The 21661-nt window shown below is 41.9% G+C and overlaps 1 protein-coding gene across 2 annotated transcripts in view; it reads left to right on the top strand.

Moving 5' to 3' along the window:
* gc (GC vitamin D binding protein) overlaps positions 1 to 20587 on the top strand; it is a 30903-nt gene extending 10316 nt beyond the window's left edge. Inside the window, exons 4-12 of one of the 2 annotated variants that reach the window (XM_039650025.2) lie at positions 1374 to 1585; positions 3496 to 3628; positions 6437 to 6525; positions 12039 to 12162; positions 13092 to 13294; positions 18360 to 18492; positions 19448 to 19518; positions 19643 to 19742; positions 20394 to 20587. In XM_039650025.2, coding sequence (XP_039505959.2) covers positions 1374 to 1585; positions 3496 to 3628; positions 6437 to 6525; positions 12039 to 12162; positions 13092 to 13294; positions 18360 to 18492; positions 19448 to 19518; positions 19643 to 19742; positions 20394 to 20435 — 1107 coding nt within the window. In that variant the 3' untranslated portion in view covers positions 20436 to 20587. The remainder of the gene's footprint in view (positions 1 to 1373; positions 1586 to 3495; positions 3629 to 6436; positions 6526 to 12038; positions 12163 to 13091; positions 13295 to 18359; positions 18493 to 19447; positions 19519 to 19642; positions 19743 to 20393) is intronic. The other variant, XM_089130144.1, reaches the window with a different exon arrangement.
* The last annotated feature ends 1074 nt before the right edge of the window (positions 20588 to 21661 follow it).

Genomic DNA, 21661 nt, shown 5'->3' with positions numbered 1-21661 from the left:
ATGAAACCGCTCCCTCAGAAACACGTAGTGGGCTCAGATTGGTTAGTTTGGGCCGGTGTGTTGTGATTGGCTAAACTGTCGTTCACATTGACCGGAAGGTTAACGCCCATTACCTTTACGGGTGAAACGTGAGCTCCGGTCCAGATGTAAATATGTGTCGAACTGCAGTATCAGTTTGAGGCAGAATCAGACCAAGAAAGCGGCGATGAAGAGAGTCAAACAGAACCTCACTACACACGGCTCTTACTAAACATTTCTGAATGATAATTTGCTACATTTTTTAACTTTATGCACGTTTGTTTTACACAATAGCATCTGACTGGCAAAAATAGCAACTGACTGGCTACTAATTTTAAACACAAACAGCGTTGGCAAGTTTACGTTCTTGATCAAATCGAAAATAACGTCATAAAGTATATATACATGAAAAATACGTTAAAAACATTAGTACTTATACAAAATTCAGGTCCATAATGTTTGTACGCATTTTTCGTAGACATAGCATTACTAGTAGCCTATAGTGGCTATAAAGCCAGCGCTGGCATTTGAAAAAAATAAAACACAAGGCTACGTCTGGAATTATACATGAAAATACATTTAAAAGGATTAAGTCTTAGCCTACTTACAGGTTGTGGCCCAACAAATGCTGCCTCTGGTTTTAAAGTTGAAACTGCTTCATGTTTTAGTAATAGTTTCTTGTTAAATCCGGTGTTGAATTCGTGGAGATTCTGGAAGCTGTCTTCCGTAAAATGCGCAGCACAGAGAGCTAGATTACGATCGTTATTTTCAGGAACATAATCAAACATAAATTGTATCCATTGCTGACGTAGTACAGCGTCTGTGGGAAGTTCGAATACAGAAGACCTTACAGGTGGATGAACAACTCACTCGACGAGCTGGAGCTGCTGAAATATGCCCATGTTCTTTTCTGCTTATTCCGGAGGGAGGGTCAATGCAAACGTGTGGGTTAGTGACGTACCATAACCCAGCTGTAGTCCCAATCGAGTCGTTTTTGTAGGCAATTATACTTCCTGATTTTAAAAAGACGATATCTCTGCTTACACTGAACTTTCAGCGCTGCAACTTTGCAGATACTGTTCATGCAACAACAGCAACATTACACACTATTTAAAATGAAAAAAGTGAAATCGCAGTCAACCCCCCCCCCCCTTTTAATGTGGCCTAATGACTCCACCAGAGAAACAGTGACAAGTGACCTTGTAATGAAACATCATTAAAGACATCATATTTACTAGACAAATTCACTGAACAAAAACGTTCATTTTGTCAGCCCATAACCGAGGTATGCTTTCTGTGCCTTTTTTGGAGTGTTGTGTTTCTTGCTTTTATTAATATAATAATCTCTATCTAAGGCTACAGAGATCTCTGAGAAGTCATGCGGAAATGACTCTCCATTCCCCAAACATCCAGGCATTGAGCAGTGCTGCACACTTCAGGGTCATGAGAGGAAACTGTGTCTGGCTTCACTACGGTATTCTGCAGATGAGCTGCCATCACTAATTGAGCCCACAAATGAGGAGATCTGCTCTGAGTACACTCAATACAAGAAGAACTATTCTGTCAGGTGAGATTTGTCCCACAGGAATACCTATGAAGGCCACAGTGATTTGGGTTTCATCAATGGAAATAAAAACAGAAGGGATCAATGCAACATGCTTAACAACTGGTCACTATCATCTTTCATCTGTCATTCTCTTTAGCACTACTACGCAAATCAACAAGTCCTCAGAAATCCTTGAAATGCATTGTCAAACTTGGAGCCCTTTGAAATAATCTTAGTTGAAAGTTACTAATTATTCTGACTAAGAACAACTTAACACTGACTTGAAACAGTAGCCTACCATATGTCAGAATATATGCCCCAATTAATCTTCTGAATCGTATTATATCATTAAATTAATCATTTCCTTCTGAATACATTAATTCGTAAGAAGTATCCCAATTATATTACCTTAGACAAAATCATTGACTATTAAGTCTCTCTGAATAGCCATGTCTCTCTCTATTTTTTTCCAAACTATATTGTCCCAGGTATAGCTTGATTAGAGAAGGAAACTCATTTCCCTATCAGTCAGTCACGTTTCAACGTTACGTCGAAAGACTGTTTTTCGATTGTTTTCGACAATTGTTGTGGCATCTCACTTGGGTATGATCAAAAGCAAGCACGGGTGATGTTGCGTCTTTTAAAAGATGGTATTCCACCTGTGTATTTTTTTGGTTGCGGTCATTCCTGGCCCCGTAAGATAGCACTATCACTAGATAGCACTGCCTCGCGTGTCTGGGCCGTAACGTTGAACATGACTGTCTCATTGAAAACTTTTCGGTTACTGTACTGTTGTAACCATTGTTCCCTGAAGGAGGGAACAGAGGTGTTATATGCCCCGTCTGCCACAACCATTTCCATGTCAGTCTAATAAATTATGACAACACAGTTGGTCTTGACACGAAGGATGCATGCAGCCTTTGAATTGGGACACAGCAAATATTACCTGATTTGTAGAACATGCTTTGGCAAATGTAGTTCCCCTTTTTTTACTCAGGAAAGATAAATGGGCATAATAGACAGGTGGAAGTGATAATTGCTTGTTGGGCTGGTTTGCCCCAGGGGAGGCCTCTTGGTCAGAACTTCTATTTAAAGGGATACTCTTGCTGTTGCCAAACAACTGTTGGTTCCAAATCGTTCTTCAAAATATCCTCCTTTGTGTTCAGCAGAAGACAGAAACTCATACAGGACAAGTGTGTTTGAAGTTGGGCAGAGACCACCTTCTCAAGCAGTTTCGATAGAAATGGTAGATTTGAGATTGGTCTGAAATTGGCCATGTTGGTGGGGTCAAGGCCGGGTTTCTTTAGGACAGGAGTGACAGCAGCAGTTTTTAATTCCAGAGGAACAGAACCAGTACTTAGTAGTTGGGAGATGAGGAGTGAAATCGGCAGAGAAATAACAGATGCACATTTTTTTTTTAAGTAAAGTATAATTATCTCTTATAACTTATCTCTTTTATAATTTTAACAAGGAAAAAAAATCGATCTTTCCTATCTTTTCCTATTTTTTCATCTAAATCACTTACACAATGTCATGTCATTACATTTGCTTTGCTGAAAAAAGAAACAGACCACTGCAACCCTTTTAGTCCATACAATTCTGGCTTTATTTCTTACCTCTCTTCATCAAAAATCTACATATAATGAAGCTGAAATGGTGTAGTCACATGAATCGTTCTGTTCTAAAAGCCTTGGGAGCATGATGACAAAACATTTTCATAAAAGGATATTTTGGTGACAGCACACCCCCATCCATGAGTAAACATGAGGATTGTGCTCTGCTTTGATGGGATTAAATCAAAGAAACACTTTTAGTGATTTATGATTAGAAGTTACTGATATAGAGCCTAATATCCTGTTCTCTATGATTCACAACTTGAAGGGCTTTGATTTACCATGTTGACATCAAAGTCATTATTTTCTCTCCCTCAGGTATGTGTATGAGTTTGCCCGGAGGCACAGAAACATCCCAGCAGGCTTTGTTCTTAATGCTACTCAGCACCATGTGAGAATGGTAGAGAGATGTTGTCACCCTGCTGTCAAGATCTCTTGTTTTCTCGAAGAGGTAATATGAACCCACAAATTTCTGATTACATTGGGGCGGCAGTGGCTCAGTGTTTCATGTAGGTTGTCTACAAACCGGTGGTTGGTGGTTCAATCCCCGGTTCCACCTGACCAAGTGTCGCGGTCCATGAGCAAGGCACCTAACCCCAGCTGCTCCCCACAAGCTCGATGGCGCCTTGCATGGCTGACACCACCGCAAGTGTATGAATGAGTGAGTGAAGGGGTGAAAGTGAGGCAAAATGTAAAGCACTTTGGTGGCCATTGGGTCTGTGAAAGCGCTATATAAATGCAGTACATTCACCATTTACATTCATTGGAAACCTTGGGGTGGCATAACCCCTGTGAGAGGTGTCATCTAATGCTGATTATGGCCTACTAAAGCAAATCAGTTATAGTTAATCATCTTGTCATTTGCATGTACACGCACTCTGCATATCATTCTAACAATAATAGTTGTTATTCAGCTTCGACATCTTGTAGGACTATATTATTATTAGACGCCACGACTGAAGTAACTGACACTGAAATGACAGGGAACAGTAGTCAAGGGTTACCAAAAAAAGCGAATTATAGATAGTTGGCTGCGTTGTCCAGAAATGGATAAGACATGAAAAATGTAATGTCTGGTTCTGATTGGTTTGTGATTACCTTTCACTGTTACTAAAAAAATATATATATAAATAGGTTTTATTTATTTAAAAATTGTCCATTGCCAGATTTAATCTTGTGACCTCTCAAATTTAAACTTACTAAAACGTGTGTACCTCTCAAGAAATACACCTCTAAATAAATGAAAAACAAATTTAGAGAGCTAAAATACATTGGTCATACTTTACAATAAGGCTCATTATTTAACATTCGTTTTGTATTAACTAACATGAACTAACCATGAGCAATACATTTACTGTATTTATTCATTTTTGTTAATGTTAGTTAATAATAATCCAGCTGTTCATTCTTTGTTCATGTTAGTTCACAATAACTAATGTTAACAATACAACTTTTGATTTTTATAACATATTAGTAAATGTTGAAATTAATATTAACTAAGATTATGAATGCTGAATAAGGATTGTTCATTTTTAGTTCATGTTAACTAAGGTAGTTAACTAATGTTAATGAACCCTATTGTAAAGTGTTACCAATTTATGATGTTGGAGAGCATTAACAATTAAAGTAATTGGTTCAGACAAGTTAATACTAGATCTAACAGCTCAATATAAACTTAACTGTTTCTCCTCTACTTGCGAATTATATCAATGATATATTAATTGTGGTAATATAATTTATTGAGTGCACAAAGTAAAACCAGTATTATAAAATGACCTGACAGAAAGAATTCTATTACTGTCTGATCAAGAGCATTATTCTGCTACCATTTTTCACTCTGGGACTTTTGAGTGCAGCATATTATAAACCTTCTGCTAAAAAAATATTATTCAACTCTTATCAACCTGTGAATTGTTTATCGGAAAACTTTTGAATCAACCTGCATACGTTTTGGATGCTGGTCTTCAGTTTGTTGTGCATGTGATGTCATGAAGTAATGGTATTTTATTGCATGTGAAGTAATGTGCTGTCAGTAGTAATACATTTTTAGGGTACTTGACAGCAATTAATAGTAAGCATTTTGCATATGACAAATTTAGGCACATACAAATGTTCGCGAATCCTTTTCGTTTCATATGTCCAAAATATCTGGACAGTAATAATAACGATAAAATAACTGTACAAATAATATATTCACGTTTCTAAAGCTATGCATGCAGAACACATGCTGTTAAGACATACATTTTATATGTTTCAACATATACCTAAACAGAATAGAATCATTTTGCTGGTCCTCAACTTGGACCAGCACCAGCATGGAGACCAATTATTTTGTATTGTTATTGTTTTCTGCAGGGATGCATTCATTAACTCATAATTAGAAGCTGATGAAAAATTGTGAAAAAGAATTTTCTTCCAACAATAGAGACAACAATAGGCTCTCAATTTTCTACATAGTTGGAAATACAATTTATATATTTATTATTTTTTATATTGTCCAGTTCCAAGTCAAAATGGGCCAAGTCAAGGTAGGAGGAGATAAGATACCACACTTGCTGTACTTCCCACAGAAGCATAATTGCTTCCTCTTTGTTGCTATTGTTATATGTATTGTCTGAAGACAATCAAACATACAAGTGAAACTTGAACAATCGGATGCAGTGCAAAAGTTAATTTATTTCAGTAATTCAACTTAAAAGGTGAAATGCAAAGTGAGATATTTCAAGCCTTTATTTGTTATCATTTTGATGATTATGACTTACAGCAATGAAAACCTTTTTACAATATCAAAATTTTCATAAACTGTATGCCATAATCATCCAAATTATAACAAATAAAGGCTTGAAAATAGGATTCCAAGTCCGTAAATAGGATTCCAAGGATTCCACTGTCAAAACAAAACCTGCGCCAGCAGACTCGCATCTGTTGTTCATGGAGCTAAAATCTGCTCTCTGCGGCCCACACTATAAACAGCTAAACAGCAATTAAATGTCTATTTTACTTGCTGTGTAGGATGAAACTGCTATTTGTCTAGTTTTGGCTAGCAATTTGCCTAGGGGGAGCAGAAAATGAAATGGAATAAAATGATTTTGAGGATAAGAATGGTTAATATGATTATATCATTCAGTTCAGATCAGAAGGCCGAAACCCCAATAATGATCAAAATTATGATGATAATGATGATGATAATCATTATGATGGTGGTGGTTGATGTTGAATTATTAGTAAAATACTTAATATAAATCCTGTCTGTTTACAGAGACTCCAAATGGGAAGCTCCAACATTTTTCTGAGGTTTCTATCCAATGTTTGCAACAACCAAGTGAATTTGAAATCCTACAAATTTGGGTAAAAAAAAAAAAAAAACATGGCTTGCACCACATCATGACACCATTAGAGGAAAATTTCAACAAAAAATACAATTATGTTGTTTATGCATCCTCTTCAGACTAGTTTTAAACTCTTGCCAGCTCACAGGTTGCTTCTCCTGTAAAAATATAAATAAATAACAATAATCATATAAAAACGTCTCTGGTTACGTATGTAACCCTAGTTCCCTGAAGGGAACGAGACGCTGCGTGTAAACGCCGTGGGGAACGCCTCTGCGTGACGAGTCATGAAGCACGTATGAAATCTGTCCAATGGCGAGACGGAACGTCATAGGCGGGGTGACGTATCGACCAGGAAACTATAAAGCATCCCCGAAACACAAGCGCAACAGCTTCTGATAGGACTGAAGCAAGCGCTCACGGGCATGCTGGGAGTATGGCATAGACACGCAGCGTCTCGTTCCCTTCAGGGAACTAGGGTTACATACGTAACCAGAGACGTTCCCATTCAGGGAACTTCGAGCTGCGTGTAAACGCCGTGGGAACGCTAATACCAACGCCGCCATGCGAGCAGGTGTCCGTTGTATGAAATCAGGCACATATTTAGACGAAAGCACCTGCGCCCCTGGAGCGGAGCTACCATACCCCTGGTTGAGTGAGCCCAGACAGCCAAAGGAGAAGGCTGACCGGCGGACTCATATGCAAATGAGATGGCCTCGACCACTCACTTACTCAACCTCTGCTCAGATGCGGGACAACCTTTCTTCGGAGGTCCAAAACAAACAGATAACTGTTCAGGCTTTCTCCACAGGGCAGCTCTGTGGACATAAGCATCTAGAGCCCTCAGAGGGCAGAGCAGATTAGTTTCTCTTGGTCTGACCTCACAATACCACGAAGAAAAAGAATTACCAATGGGTATCTCCCGTGAAAAGCTCCACTCAAAGGGACGTGGTAAGCAGATAGGCCACCACATACACCTTCAGTGTGGAGTGGGATAACCCTGTGGAGAAATGCTCCAAAGGAATTCCAGCACCGCCACACCGGGCAGTTAACTGGGTCCAACTGGTGTTCTCCCCACCAAGAGGTGAAACATTGCCACCTCAAGGCATATAATCTCCTCGTGGACGGAGCTCTGGATTGGAGGATGGTCTCCACGACCTCAGTCGAGAGACCCGATTCTATGAGCTGGGCCCCCTCAGAGGCCAAGCCACAACCTCCATAGATCTGGGCGGGGGTGAAGTATCGACCCGCATCCATACTCGGGCCGGCCAACGCGGGGCTACTAACAGTAGAAAGACCCCGACTCGGTGAACCCTCTCCAGAACTCCTGGGAGCAGAGCAATCGGGGGAAATGCGTACAGGGGTGACCTCGGCCACTCCTGTACCATCGCATCCAACCCCAGAGGGGCTGGTGGATACAGAGAAACCACAGCATGCAGTGTCTCAGTCCCTGGATTCAAATAGGCCTACCTCGGTATGACCGAAATGACTCCATAGGAGCTCCACCACCTCGGGGTGGAGTCTCCACTCCCCGGGCCTCGGCCCCTGCCTCGACAGGATGTCTGCTCCCCGATTTAAATATCCTGGGATATAAAATCGCCAAAGAAGAAGCTTCCCCTGGGCCCACAGAAGGATCTGGCGCTAGCCTGAATAATGGACATGAGCGCAGACCCCCTTGATGGTCTATAAAAAGACCCCCGATGTGCTGTCTGACCGGACAAGAACATGGTGACCCCTCAGGTCTGGGAGAAAGTCCACAGACCCCGGGCTGAGCGACCACTCATGATCGCCCCCAGCCCGTGAGGGAGGCGTATATCGTTAGCTTCTTTGGAACAATGAAGTAACGGCTGTAATACCCCAACTCTCTGTCGGGGGGAAGAACTCGTTCTATCGCCCCCTTCAGTAACAGAGCTTTCACCTCTTGTTCCATGACCAGAGCCTGCTCGGGGGATACCACTGTAGGCAAAATCCCCCGAAAACGAGGCGGACGTGACCTGAACTGGATCGCGTACCCGCGTTCGATAGTCTGCAGGACCCATCGAGATATATTTGGAAGACTTTCTCATTCTGCCAGAAATTCCACTAAGGGTACCAGTCTCTCGAGACTGGCCTCTGGAGTAATTATAGAGACAGAAACAGTGCCCTGTGACCGCGCACAGGCAGGGTTTAACGACTGTTCTGTATCGCTCCTCGGAGCAAACGAGCTTCCCTCGGGAAACCACTCGCTAGGACCGTCTGCGCCCACCCTCACAGGCAGGTTCAGCAGAACGGGTCCCTGCAGACCCCCCTGGTGGTTTATGTAAGAGACCACAGACATGTTGTCTGACCGGACAAGAACATGATGATCTCTGAGGTCTGGGAGAAAGTGTTTCAGAGCCTGAAACACCGCCATCATCTCTAGACAATTTATATGCCATCGGAGATGATGGTCTTGCCACAACCCGCGGGCCGAGCGACCACTCATGATCGCTCCCCAGCCCGTGAGAGAGGCATCCGTCGTCACCGTTACCCGGCGACACGGGGCTCCCAGCGCAGGTCCCAGGGACAGGAACCAAGGTTCTTTCCACATAGCCAGGGCACGGAGACCACGTCGCGTGACCTTGATCTTGCGGAGCGGCTTTCCCCTCGGGGAGAACCCCTTGGTCTTGAGCCACCACTGTAGTGGTCTCATGTACAGCAGGCCGCACGGTAACACGTTGGATGCTGCTGCCATCAGACCCAGAATTCTCTGGAATTCCTTTACAGTGAGTGACTGGCCTAGCTTCACTTGCTTGACAGTCGAGATAATCGAGGCTATACAAGCCGGCGACAGACGTGCCTGCATCGTCGTCGAATCCCATACCACGCCTAGAAAAGTGGTCCGCTGAACTGGCGAAAGCACACTCTTCTTAGCGTTGAGTCTCAACCCCAACCTTCTGATGTGGGCGAGGACGGCATCTCGATGCCGAATCGCCTGATGCTCCGATTGAGCCAGAATCAACCAATCGTCGATGTAATTTAAAATGTGAATGCCCTGGAGACGCAGCGGGCCAAGGCCGCGTCCATGCATTTCGTGAAGGTTCGAGGAGATAACGCTAGGCCGAATGGAAGGACCCGATATTGGTACGCTTCGCCCCAAAAAGCGAACCTCAGGAACTTCCGATGTTGCGGAAGGATGGAGATATGGAAGTACGCGTCTTTTTTTAGGTCTATCGTGACAAACCAGTCCTCGGACCTGATCTGTGACACGATCTGCTTGAGAGTCAGCATTTAGAACTTGAGCTTCCCTACTGACCGATTTAAGAGGCGCAGGTCTAAAATCGGACGCAGCCGCCCATCCTTCTTTGGAACAATGAAGTACCGGCTGTAATACCCCAGCTCTCTGTCGGGAGGAAGAACTCGTTCTATCGCCCCCTTCATTAGCAGAGCTTTCACTTCTTGTTCCATAACCAGAGCCTGCTCGGGGGTCACCACTGTGGGCAAAACCCCCCGGAAACGAGGTGGACGCGACCTGAACTGGATCGCGTACCCGCGTTCGATAGTCTGCAGGACCCAACGAGATATATTTGGAAGACTTCCCCATTCTACCAGAAATTCTACTAAGGTTACCAGTCTCTCGAGACTGGCCTCTGGAGTAGTTTTTAAAAACAGAAACAGCGCCCTGTGACCGCGCACAGGCAGGGTTTAACGACCGTTCTGTATCGCTCCTCGGAGCAAACGAGCGTCCCTCGGGAAATCGCTCGCTGGGACCGTCTGCACCCCCCATTACAGGCAGGGTTGGCAGAACGAACCCCTGAGGGCACCGAGAGAGAGCGGGCGCCGGATTCAGCGGCGAACACCTCTGTCTCACGGTGGGGACCACCCTCAGTAGCCTGACACCAGTGGCGTCAGGACTTCTTCGACGAAGCCTTCCTGGCGACAATAACCGTCCTCAGATCGGTTCTATCCCGGGAAGACCTCGCCTGAGAACGCCGCGTCTCAGCCCAGTTTTGCTGGGGAGGAGCCCGAGACGCGACGCTCTCTCGACGGGCGGGGCTGCTCTCGCCCAGCAGCCCCCGAAGGATGAGTACGGAGGGGGAGACATTTCTGGAGCGCCGCTGCCTGTTTTTTTCCCGGACGACAGCGGCGCATCCAGGAGAAACGCTTTATCTTTCTCCTTCATATTAGCCAGATTTAGCCACAGATGCCTCTCCGTGGCCACCAGGGCTGCCATAGAGCGGCCGACTGATCTGGCCGTCTCCTTGGTGGCACGGAGAGAAATATCTGCCGCCTGACGCAGTATCTCATTAATCACGTCAGTGCCGACGACCTCCCCCTCACTCATATCTCCTAGACCCAGCAATATTAGCATACATAGAGGTCTGGTGTGTCAAAATTCTAGCTGACACTGGTTTGTTCCACGATCTACACACCTCGGTGTGTAGATCGGGGAAGAAAGGCAAACACCGGCATGGAGGTAGTGAGTGTGATATTAAAAATCTCTCATCCAATTTACTCTCTCGACTCTTGTTTCTCAACTGGCCATTCAATGGTTAATTTTTCCACAGCCCGAGTCAAAAACCTCCATTTTTTTTTTTTTTTTTTCCCCCCTTTCAACATCCAGCTCCTCAGAACTGGATAATTGAAGTGATGGCGCCTCAGCCCGGGCAGGAAAAACCGCAACGCGGACTCCCGCAGCGAGAACTGAGGCACTGGATCTACCAGGTAAGGGCAGAGAAAGGGCGGGGCCCGTCTCAATCCCCGCTGATAGATCCATCTGCGATCCCCACGACGCAAGCCTTCGCTGTGCCTCGGCAGCAGCGGGACCCGAGCCGCGGGGAGCGCGCACCGAACCACTCTCCTCGAAGAGTGCCCGGCGGGAGCGAAGTGTCTTCATGGGCAGACACTCGCAGTGCACAGCCGGCCCCCTCGAGAGCCGACTGAGCATGCTGCACTCCCAAACAAACAACACACAGATCGTGTGTATCCCCACCCGTGATGAAGCGAGGGCAGGGATGAACACACTTTCTGCTGTTGTTTGCTCGCCATATCAATATATATAAATATACAATATTAGACAGACAGACAAAATTCATACATAGAGCGCTTGTGAAGACTCAGAAGCTGTTGCGCTTGTGTTTCGGGGATGCTTTATAGTTTCCTGGTCGATACGTCACCCCGCCTATGACGTTCCGTCTCGCCATTGGACAGATTTCATACGTGCTTCATGACTCGTCACGCAGAGGCGTTCCCCACGGCGTTTACACGCAGCTCGAAGTTCCCTGAATGGGAAATATAATTATACAGCCTGCTATGGTCTGCTGTCCGCCGCACTGCGTTGACAATAAATACAAAGGATAATTATTGGGCTTCAGATCTCAAGAAAAGATTACTTTACCAGTATAGCGTAAGCAACTTGCACAATATGAGAGAACTAAACTTCTTTCTAAACTTAGTTATTTCTCCTCTCTACATTTTTTATTTATTTTAAGATGTGTGTTCTTTACTGTTTAGTTGCCTACACAGTCTACTTTTTACATAACCACGGGCTTACATTGCTTTACATATTTGTAGGTTGTCTGTATACTATGGAAATCTAGGACTGCCCTTTGAAGATGCATCAGCCATATCCAGTCGTTTCCAGTCTGGGCTTGAAAAATGCTGTTTACAGCCCCAACCTGAATGTATAATTGAAGAAGTGAGTAGAACGGCCAGGCCGCTCCGATTCCACTTGATGTTGTGTTCAACAAACCACAATGAGGAGCTGGAGCACAAAGGTTCAAATCTCTTTTAGGACAATTGAACAGATTTCCTTCTGGCAGTGCATTTTCCTCTTCCGCTTCATAAGACATTTGATGATATGACAAATAAGAATATTTTTTGGGGTAACTGATGAATAACATGTCAACTACTAGAAGACACAATATGCACTATTTCCTAATTAAGGATTTTCTGAATCTGAGTTTATTTTAATGACCATACTTGGTGGTTATTATACAAACTGCATGGAGTCCCTTGAGTGAAATCAATTGAAAAAACAGCCTTTCTCTCTATACTTCGCAACAATACCTGCTGTGGCAAAAATGTTGTTTATTAAATCTGCTGCCTCTCATTCAACTTTATCACAATAATGTGTCATATAATTTTAGACTAAATAATATATATGTGCAACTGTTCTAATCAAAATACCAGGACAGAGAAATGACAGCCCGTTCTCATCCTTTAACGTCATATAGAGCGCTATATGACAAAACGGCGCTATACTACGCACATGGCACCCGTTATCGTTAATATAACACGCGAACCCAAGACGTTATAAATCCTTTAGCGTGAATATGACACGCACATCCTACCCCACACCTAAACTTAGCCCTCACAGCACGTGTTATATTAACGATAACGGGTGCCTTTAGCGTAGTATAGCGCCGTTTTGTCATATAGCGCTCTATATGACGTTAAAGGATGAGAATGCGTTGGAAATGATCAGAAAAGATTATACTTTCTATTTAAGAGAAAGTGTACATGACAGATAGAGATAAATTTGACAGAACTCTGATATCATTTATTTTGTCATGAAATTCAGCAGGAGAGCCTGATTTGTTGTATTTTTCCCCTTCATAATTATAGTTAACAAGCTTTCAGAAAGTTCTCTGCAGTGAATCCAAACTCAATGCCATGTCTGAGGATTTCCGGAAGTGCTGCAGGAAACCTGCCCTGGATACACTTCCTTGCTTGGATGACTTGGAAAGACAATCCCGTCAGCAGTCAAATGTAACTGATCCTGTTTCATCCGAGCTCTGCGGCGAAGTTCAACCAAATGGGATTGACAGGTGTTCATTTAATATTCATCAAATATTCGGTGGTAGGGAAACCATGCATGTCTTAAAGGAAAGGTCATCCAGAAAATATATTTCAGCTGTTAGCTAGCTTATTTCATGTGCCAAAGTCTGTAGCTATTTTGTTGAAGTAAGAATGACATCACTTACTATGTTTTGATCTGTCTTGCCAAATGTGATGTAAATGCTAATGCAATATTGAGTGATATAATGGGTATATTGTGCTTTCACTTTGGCACAGGTCTCCTTTTCCCCAAACACAATAGATATTTAGCTAATCTATTTTAAAGGGCAAAAGTGCAACTAGTCATGAATTATTCATACTGTGACTCTGAATATGATCAAAACAATTCTCTTCAGACTTTTGCTTAAAGTCACCTTGAAATCAAAATGAACAATTCTGTTCTTTTTATGGAATATTTCAATTATTTATTTTAAATACTTTGCCTCATTATTTTTAAATGCATGTGCCCACTTTTGTGCACATCCCCTCTAGCCAACCACAACCATCCAAAAATCCAATCAATTATTTCTTCCCAACATTCTTTCTTGTTCGAGAAGTCATTTGGAAATAGGCTATGTCACAATAGGGGGGGAAAGGACTATCGCATCAGATACTAAAGCTCAGAATGCCTCTTGTGATCAATTTAGAGATCAAACCAAAGATCTATTTGGGCTGAAATTCAGTCCTGAACTGTGCATGAAAAGTTTCACTGGTTCCCCTTCTCATCTAAAATTAAGTTATCCCGTGATCATAATGAAGGTAAAACAGGTTTTGTACCAGTAGAATTCTGGCCACAGCTGGATATAATTTTTTCCTTTGAACATGAACAAGAATGTTATAGATTACCGGAGTTGAGGGGATGGACTCATTCCTAATAGGCCTATATTCTTCAGTTATTTTACCTTTATTATTACTGTCCAGGTATTTTTGACATATGAACCAAAAAAGGATTCACAAAGATCAGATTAAGTACATAATGCAGAACAGACCCATTTTTCTTCTGCGTAACACTTCAGACATTTTTTTTTTCCTTTGCAGACTAACATTCATTGTCATGCAAAGTATGCTTGCCTGGAGCACCAAAAATTAGAACAGGGTGCCCTCAAACAAAGATTTTGACCTTTTTTTCTCTCGCATCATGGTCTGCTTCATTTGTTGGAGCATGTTATGGCTGTGCTCTGATCATCACCTTATGCCTTTTTAATTTAGTGAAAATGTAGCCGTTATGCACTGCATGCTGTGATGAGTGAAGCTTGTGAAGTCACTTGTGTGCCTGCATGGGTGGACAAGAAAGAATGAACTCTTGCTGAGGGGCAGACAGCCGTGCACAGAATCCTATGTTTAATTTATCTTGGACTGTAATTAGAGGAGCCACTCACTGTTGGTTTTGAATGTGTGCTTGCAAGTTCTACTGAGTTTACCTCGTAGCCTGGTGTCATTAAAGGTGACATTTTCAGGGTGCTTCGGGGGGCTAATACTATGTCATTTATTGTGGCTTCTGAGTGTATGCAAGTGAAATTAATGTGAGATGGGGTGTTCTGAAGTATGTGAGTTGTCATTAATATTTCTTTAAAACTAATAACAATTTAAAGCATAATAGTCTCTCCTTCTTCGCTCATACGCTGTCCAGCTGTACCCTCTAGTGGTGTTCTTCATTTTTATATGACCAGAAAAATCAGCCTTTAAATGTATAAATACATTTTTGAGCTCCACAATGTGTGAAAATGGACTCATGCCACCAAAAATTCAGTTTGTATAAAGCACAAAAACACAAACTGTGTTGTAAACCTTTCAGTATCCATAATCCCAACCAACCACCAGAGTATTATAATGTATTTGTGCTTTGCTAACATACACAACTAAAAATACAATAAAGTGTTTTATATGTATGGTAGTAGACCGGATTCTTGCAAAGATATTTTAGCTACTGATTTTTGCATTATTAGTAAACTGTCTACTTATTATCCACTAACACCTTATTTTGATGGTCCCCCAACAGATATTTTACTGACTACAGTATAAGTTACCTTCATAAGTTACCCAACCCTACTAGTCTACTAATACTCTAATGAGCAAATGAATCAGATTAGTTGACATAAAGTTGCAAAGTTTCTTAAAGGGATAGTTCACCCAAAATGAAAATTAGCCCATGATTTACTCCCTCAAGCCATTCAGTGTATATGGCATTCTTCTTTCAGCTAAATACAATAGGAGTAATATTAAAACAAATGACCTTTTCTGTTTATAAGTCCATAAAAAATGCATCTATCCATCATAAAAGCATTGCACACATCTTCAGCGATTCTCTTTAATAAAGGCCTTCTGAGGCGAAGCGAATTTGTGTATGAAAAATATACATATTTAAACTTTATAATAAATAGCTACATAAAATAATAGCTTTAAAATAAATAGCTTCTGGCCAAACAAACATACAGATTCCACTTAAGTCTAAAGCGCAACTTATGCGAGTAATGCAAAGTACTGTTGATATTTACGCACTATTTAACATGACGCACTACTCTACTTCTGTTCTGGCGTCATGCTGTGCTATAGGAATAAGTATAGGCGTTTGTCAGAAGCTTGAAGCTTTTACTTGGTAACGTGTTAAACATGAATATTTTTCTTACACAACTCATCTTTTCATCCTTTATTAACCCCCTAGAGCCGTGTGGAGCACCTTTATGATGGATGGATGCACAATTATGGACTTGCAGAAATGGCCACCCAGACAGCAAACTGACATTGAATCAACGTGGAAACGACGTCTCTCATGACATTGAAACAACGTTGATTTTGCTCATCGAATTAACGTTGAACCAACGTCAGACGCGGCATTCTTCAAAGCTAAATGAAAATCGAAAATTGGTTTGCTTTCATAACGTTGAAACAACGCGTTGATTTTCCGTTAGTTTTGAAAGAATGACGCGTCTGACGTTGGTTCAACGTTAATTCGATGAGCAAAACAATGTCAGATCAACGTTGTTTCGATGTCATATTTCCACGTTGATTCAATGTCAGTTTGCTATCTGGGCATCCATCTCAGCAAAAAACTGAAATTTACTTGGGCCCCTTCCTGTGGACGAATTTTTGTCCTTTACTTTTTTGTAGGCCTCCACCAACATGTTCTATTTGCGAGCCACCTTGTCTTGCACAAAGGTCTGCTTGAAATGGTGGCTCAGCTTGCCACCAATATCCTCCCACACCAGCTTCTTGGACCTCCTGTCCAGCTTCAGGCACTGATTCAGGTCATGGAGGGACCTGGGAGGGCCCTTACCCTCTGCCTCTATTTATAGCTGCACGTGGTCAATTAGTAATAATTTTTGGTCCTTTAAAGAAACAAAGACTTGTTGGCGACAAGTGAGGCAGTAGCAGGCAGTGGGACATGAAGGCATTAGGGTGGTGGCTCCCACCGCCCTGATATCTGAATCAGAAAAGAAAAAGAAAGAAAGATGTTTGCACAGCCCTCGGGGTTTGATAGCAGTGCATGTGCATTATTATCTTAGCTGTGCTTTCAATGCAAACCACGTTAACTGAGGTCATGAGCCTCTGGTCCCAGGAATAATAAGTCGCTGGGTTTGCTTGTTGTTGAAACAAGGGCCCTTGAAAGGGCCGGGTCCTCTCCTGGTCCCACTACAGATCCATCTTCCCAACATTGAGATGTATCCCAGATAAAGCACTTTTCTAGTAAAACCATAGTTTGTTTATGTAGGCTAATACCCAGATAGCACATGTATGTCTGCAAGATGTCTGATAAAGATACTTTATCTAGAAAGCATCTGCGGTTTACTAACATCTGATATGTCTATTTGACATCTGCCAGGATACGTCCTATGGACGTATTGCAGTTGAGCAAACATCTTCTGTAAAAACGAAATGTAAAAGCACCTATTTGTAATTGCATTACATTGTTTTGTTGTTGTGTTTTTCATTAAGATTTATAGGCTAATAAACCATTCAAGTAATTCGCCCTAATTTGAAATACGGTCTAATTTGAAAATGAAGCTAAAATGTGCACGGCCACATGTGTCAACGGGGCACGGATTTAGCAGAACAGAGCAAGCTTTTTCAGTTTATGCCACATCCCCATACGACCAAATCCCTGTCGTGTGTCATTAGAAGACACAAACCGACGAGAGAAACTGAGCCCCGGGAGTGGAGCTAAGGTCAAGGGAATAAAAACCTGATGAAAGTGTGCGGTGAGGACCAGCCTGCCGCATCGCAAACGTCCTGAAGAAAAGCTCCTGAAAGAAGAGCTGTAGAGGCAGCCATACTCCTGGTGGAATGACGCCTTACAGGCAAAGGTGAAGGCTGATGGGCCAAACCATAAGCAAACGAGATGGCCTCGACCACCCACTTGCTCATCCTTTGCTTAGATGCAGGACACCCTTGCTTAGGTGACCCAAAAACAGACAGTTGTTCTGATCTACTCCACAGGATAGCTCTGTGGACATAAGCGTCTAACGCCCTAACAGGGCACAGCAAATCAAGTTTCTCCTGGTCTGACGTCAGAAAAGGCGGAGGATGGAAAACCTGCAGAACCATAGGTCTAACAGAAATAGTTAGTATCTTAGGAACATACCCTGGTCTCGGACAGAGAAAGGCCTTAACCGAACCAGGAGCAAATTCCAAGCATGAGGGAGCCACCGAAAGTGCTTGAATATCTCCTATTCTTTTTAGAGATGAGATAGCGGGAAGAAGGATGGTCTTTAGAGTAAGAAACTTTTCTGAAACTCCCTCGATGGGCTCGAAAGGAGCTAGGGAGAGACCTTCTAAGACGATGGCCAGATCCTAAGCTGGTACCCTCGTGCGAACTGCAGGCCTCAGCCTCAAGGTGCCACGAAGGAAGCGAGATATCAGTGGGTGTCTCCCTAGGGAACCTCCACTTGAAGGGAGAGCATTTTCAAAACGCATTGAACTCCTGCTATTCTGCCCTCAGAACGTATTGTGGCCACTGAAAAGGAGAAATGCCATGTTGTATGCAACAGCAGGGGAATAATGTTTCCTAAAGTCAGTGTATGAATGAGATCAAAAACGTGTATATGTGCATGTTTCCAGATACTTGTTCCTGACTGGAGTAAAACATTCTTCTATTTCTCTGCCTGTGCTGACAACCGTCCTCGATCGAATCAGGAACATGGTAACAGCCTGCTGCTCATCTGCTGACATCACATCGTGTTTAGTAGAGAAGGTGAGATGATGTTCATATATTCTTCCTGAAACTGACATGATTAACCAGTCTCTACTTTTCGACAGTTTTGTATCCTTGTTTTATGTTTTGTGCTTAGTTAGCAGCAGGTTATTATTTTATTTTATTTTATTTTTTTTCTGTCCTTACTGGATAAGATTGCTTAAAAACAATGGGTAGATGGCCATTGTGAGAGGCTTTAATCTTTTTTGAAGCATGTCTATGATTTGCCAGCACAATGCCACTCTCTGACTTGAGAATGAGGGACTTAATTTTGCTTTGAAGTCTCAAGAGAGATGTTATGTTGATGGATTCCTTGGTTCTCTAGGCAATAAGGTGAACTCAAATGAAAAATTGTGTTGAAGTAGCAGGTGCCATTCATAAGGATGTTCAAGTAATTTAACCTTTAAGAAATCCTGTTATAATGCTATAATTGGAGCTCCATGAGCACTTCTTTTCATGCTTAACAATGATGTCAAAAACTCACAGCTAACCTGATCAAACGTGTTTCAATGTTTGGTTCATTTAGTCTTTCAGTTTTCTCTTGAAGTTCCTCCAATTATCTGCTCGCTTGCTGCTACTCTACTATAAATGGCGAAGTGAAGAAAAGTTGCTGGTGTGAACATCTAATTAAAAAATTTAAACTGAATCTGTAACCAGGGAATGAATACACAACATTAACATGCACAAATGAAGTTCACTCACCAGCTGAGAGTCTTGCAAGATTTCAATTAATTTTGAGTGACAGGGTGCTTTTTGTACTCTCTGGGTGCTAACCAAGCCCGAACTGTCAAACAACGACACATCTCATCTTCTCTCCCGCTGCTCGACTTTGAACGTTGACAATGAAAATTTTATTTTATGGGTTGTATTACTGTCCAAATGCCTCTTTCATTTCTCTACCCCCCCTCCTCTCTCTCTCTCTCTCTCTCTCTCTCTCACAACTTTTATTGAACAGGAGAGTAAATTGAAAAAGACTACAGCACTTCTGTCCAAGTTGGATGACACTTGCTCGCAGTACTTCAAACCGTAAGTTACAGTCAGACTTGAAAAGAACATCATCAGTTGATGTTATTCAACAACAGGGGATTTGGAAGAAAGGAGCCAGTTGCACATCAGTACAAACCTTACATGAATGCTTTATTTCCTGCAGGATACAGAGTGAGAGAGGAGAGACACAGGCAAAAGCATGGGTTAACTTCACCACATCCTGCTGTTCCAAGCATTCCCCGGCACAACTGTGTCAAAAGCTGGTGAGAGCACTGACTAACCACTATTCTCAGAATAATTTCAACCATAGACATTTTTGCAGTGTAAAACTAGTTTTTCTTGTTGTTTATTTATTAATGACAAGGGTAAAATTTTACAATAAGGTTCCATTAGTTAAATGGAAACATGGTGGTATGGAGCCCGATCTCATGAAAGTTCGTATCTATAGCACGAATGTCATTTCTCGTGCCATTCATACGCCAAAACTAGTTTTTGCATGTATATGGTAGGCATTTTTCACGTGCATATGATACGCACGTTTGGCGTATAATAAGTACGAACTCCCCACCCCCCTTGCCCCTAAAGCTACCCAGGGGGTTTTCAGTGCGTAGTAGCATATGCATGCAAAAACCTACAATCTGTGGTAAACAAATAGTTGATGTACCACATTCAATTCCATTGTATTTTTTCCCTTACTAAAAAAAAAATAGCATTAATCAAAAATTAATTAATCAAAAAATAACTGTTAAATGTATGCTTAAAACAAGATAAATCCCTCAGAGGTAAAGTAAAATAAACTTAACTAAGTATTTCACCACCAGGACAAGCAGATCAAATCAGGATTCAGGGTGTCTGTAGAATTTAATACAGATATTGAACTAAGGTTTGATTAGAGCTCATATTTTATTTTTCAGACAGAGGATGTTATTAAGTATGACGACGAGACTGGCGTTTAAAGACTCGCTCATCAAAGATTCTTTTGAGCGCCAGCAATTATATTGGATGAAGAGATCTTCTAAATTCCCTCTCCAATTTGAAATGTCATGTCTCTTGTCATCTCAGATGTTTTATTCTTTAAATAAACTTTCCACTTGCTTCAAAGACTGTTTGTTTGTTGTCTCCGTTTGCTCTTTTAGCCCATGAGGCTTATGGCATTTGCAGTGTAAATGTATTAGGCATCTGTATGAATAACCTTTACCGGGAGCATAACAACATCCACAATGATTTCTGTTGTTGCCATGGTGTTTCGTCACACACTGGAAGACTGCACATTTACAGTACATTTAGCTTTCATAGCAAAGTGATTAACAAAAATTATTCTCGAGATTTGATTTTAACTTCCCTTGATTTCAATACATTTTTTGCTTTTATTTATTTACATTTTTATTTTTCGCTTTTTTTCTGAAATAAAATACAAAAATAGAAGTTATAGGCCCTCAGGAATTATCTGAGGAATTTATCTCCTTGTCCAACATGACATGCGTGTATGTCTCCGCCATTAACGTCCGAGTGATTCCGCGTGTCTGTAGGCTACGCGCCGTCAAATGTCCGCGCGAAACGAAGCAAAATGTAGATCTACATCTGGGGAGCGATCTTTTTTTCCCCCTAGAATGTTAAGGGAACAGTCATAAATGCCATTAACCCCAGTGACGGCTAGGTTTAGGGACAGGGTTGAGGTAAGTCATATATTTATATACAGTTTAAATCAACGGCGTTCATAAACACACTGAAAAGCGATTATGCGTCTTATTAGCACGCCAAAAATGGAAATACGAATTGGCGTGTCATACACACGCTACTTCATGAGATCAGTCTGCAGACCTTGTCAGTTTTCAGATAAGATGCATAAGTTAAATTAAAATCTCACTTGTGTAGATGGCTTTATAGCTTATCTTTATACATTTTTGCAATTCAAAAAATACAATAAAGCACACAGTGGCACAGTGGCAGAATGCACCCTGTTTCAGTAAAAAAAGAACAATTCACACTGATTAACCAAACAACTTGTATGGTTCTGAGCACCATTCAAGCCTTGCAGTTATGGTGGGCATGGATGTTGAATTTCACACACACCATCACCATTAGAGAGACATTTTAACATTTGTCTTTCTCAACATGATTCTAACACTCATTAAAAATTGATATGGTTTGTATTGGTCACATGAGGTTCCTGGAGCAATAA

Source organism: Pimephales promelas, chromosome 4 (assembly GCF_988280905.1).
Source record: "Pimephales promelas chromosome 4, fPimPro1.hap1.1, whole genome shotgun sequence".
Lineage (NCBI taxonomy): Eukaryota > Metazoa > Chordata > Actinopteri > Cypriniformes > Leuciscidae > Pimephales > Pimephales promelas.
Note: the sequence above shows the minus strand (reverse complement) of the source record. Positions and strands in the feature narration are given on the sequence as shown.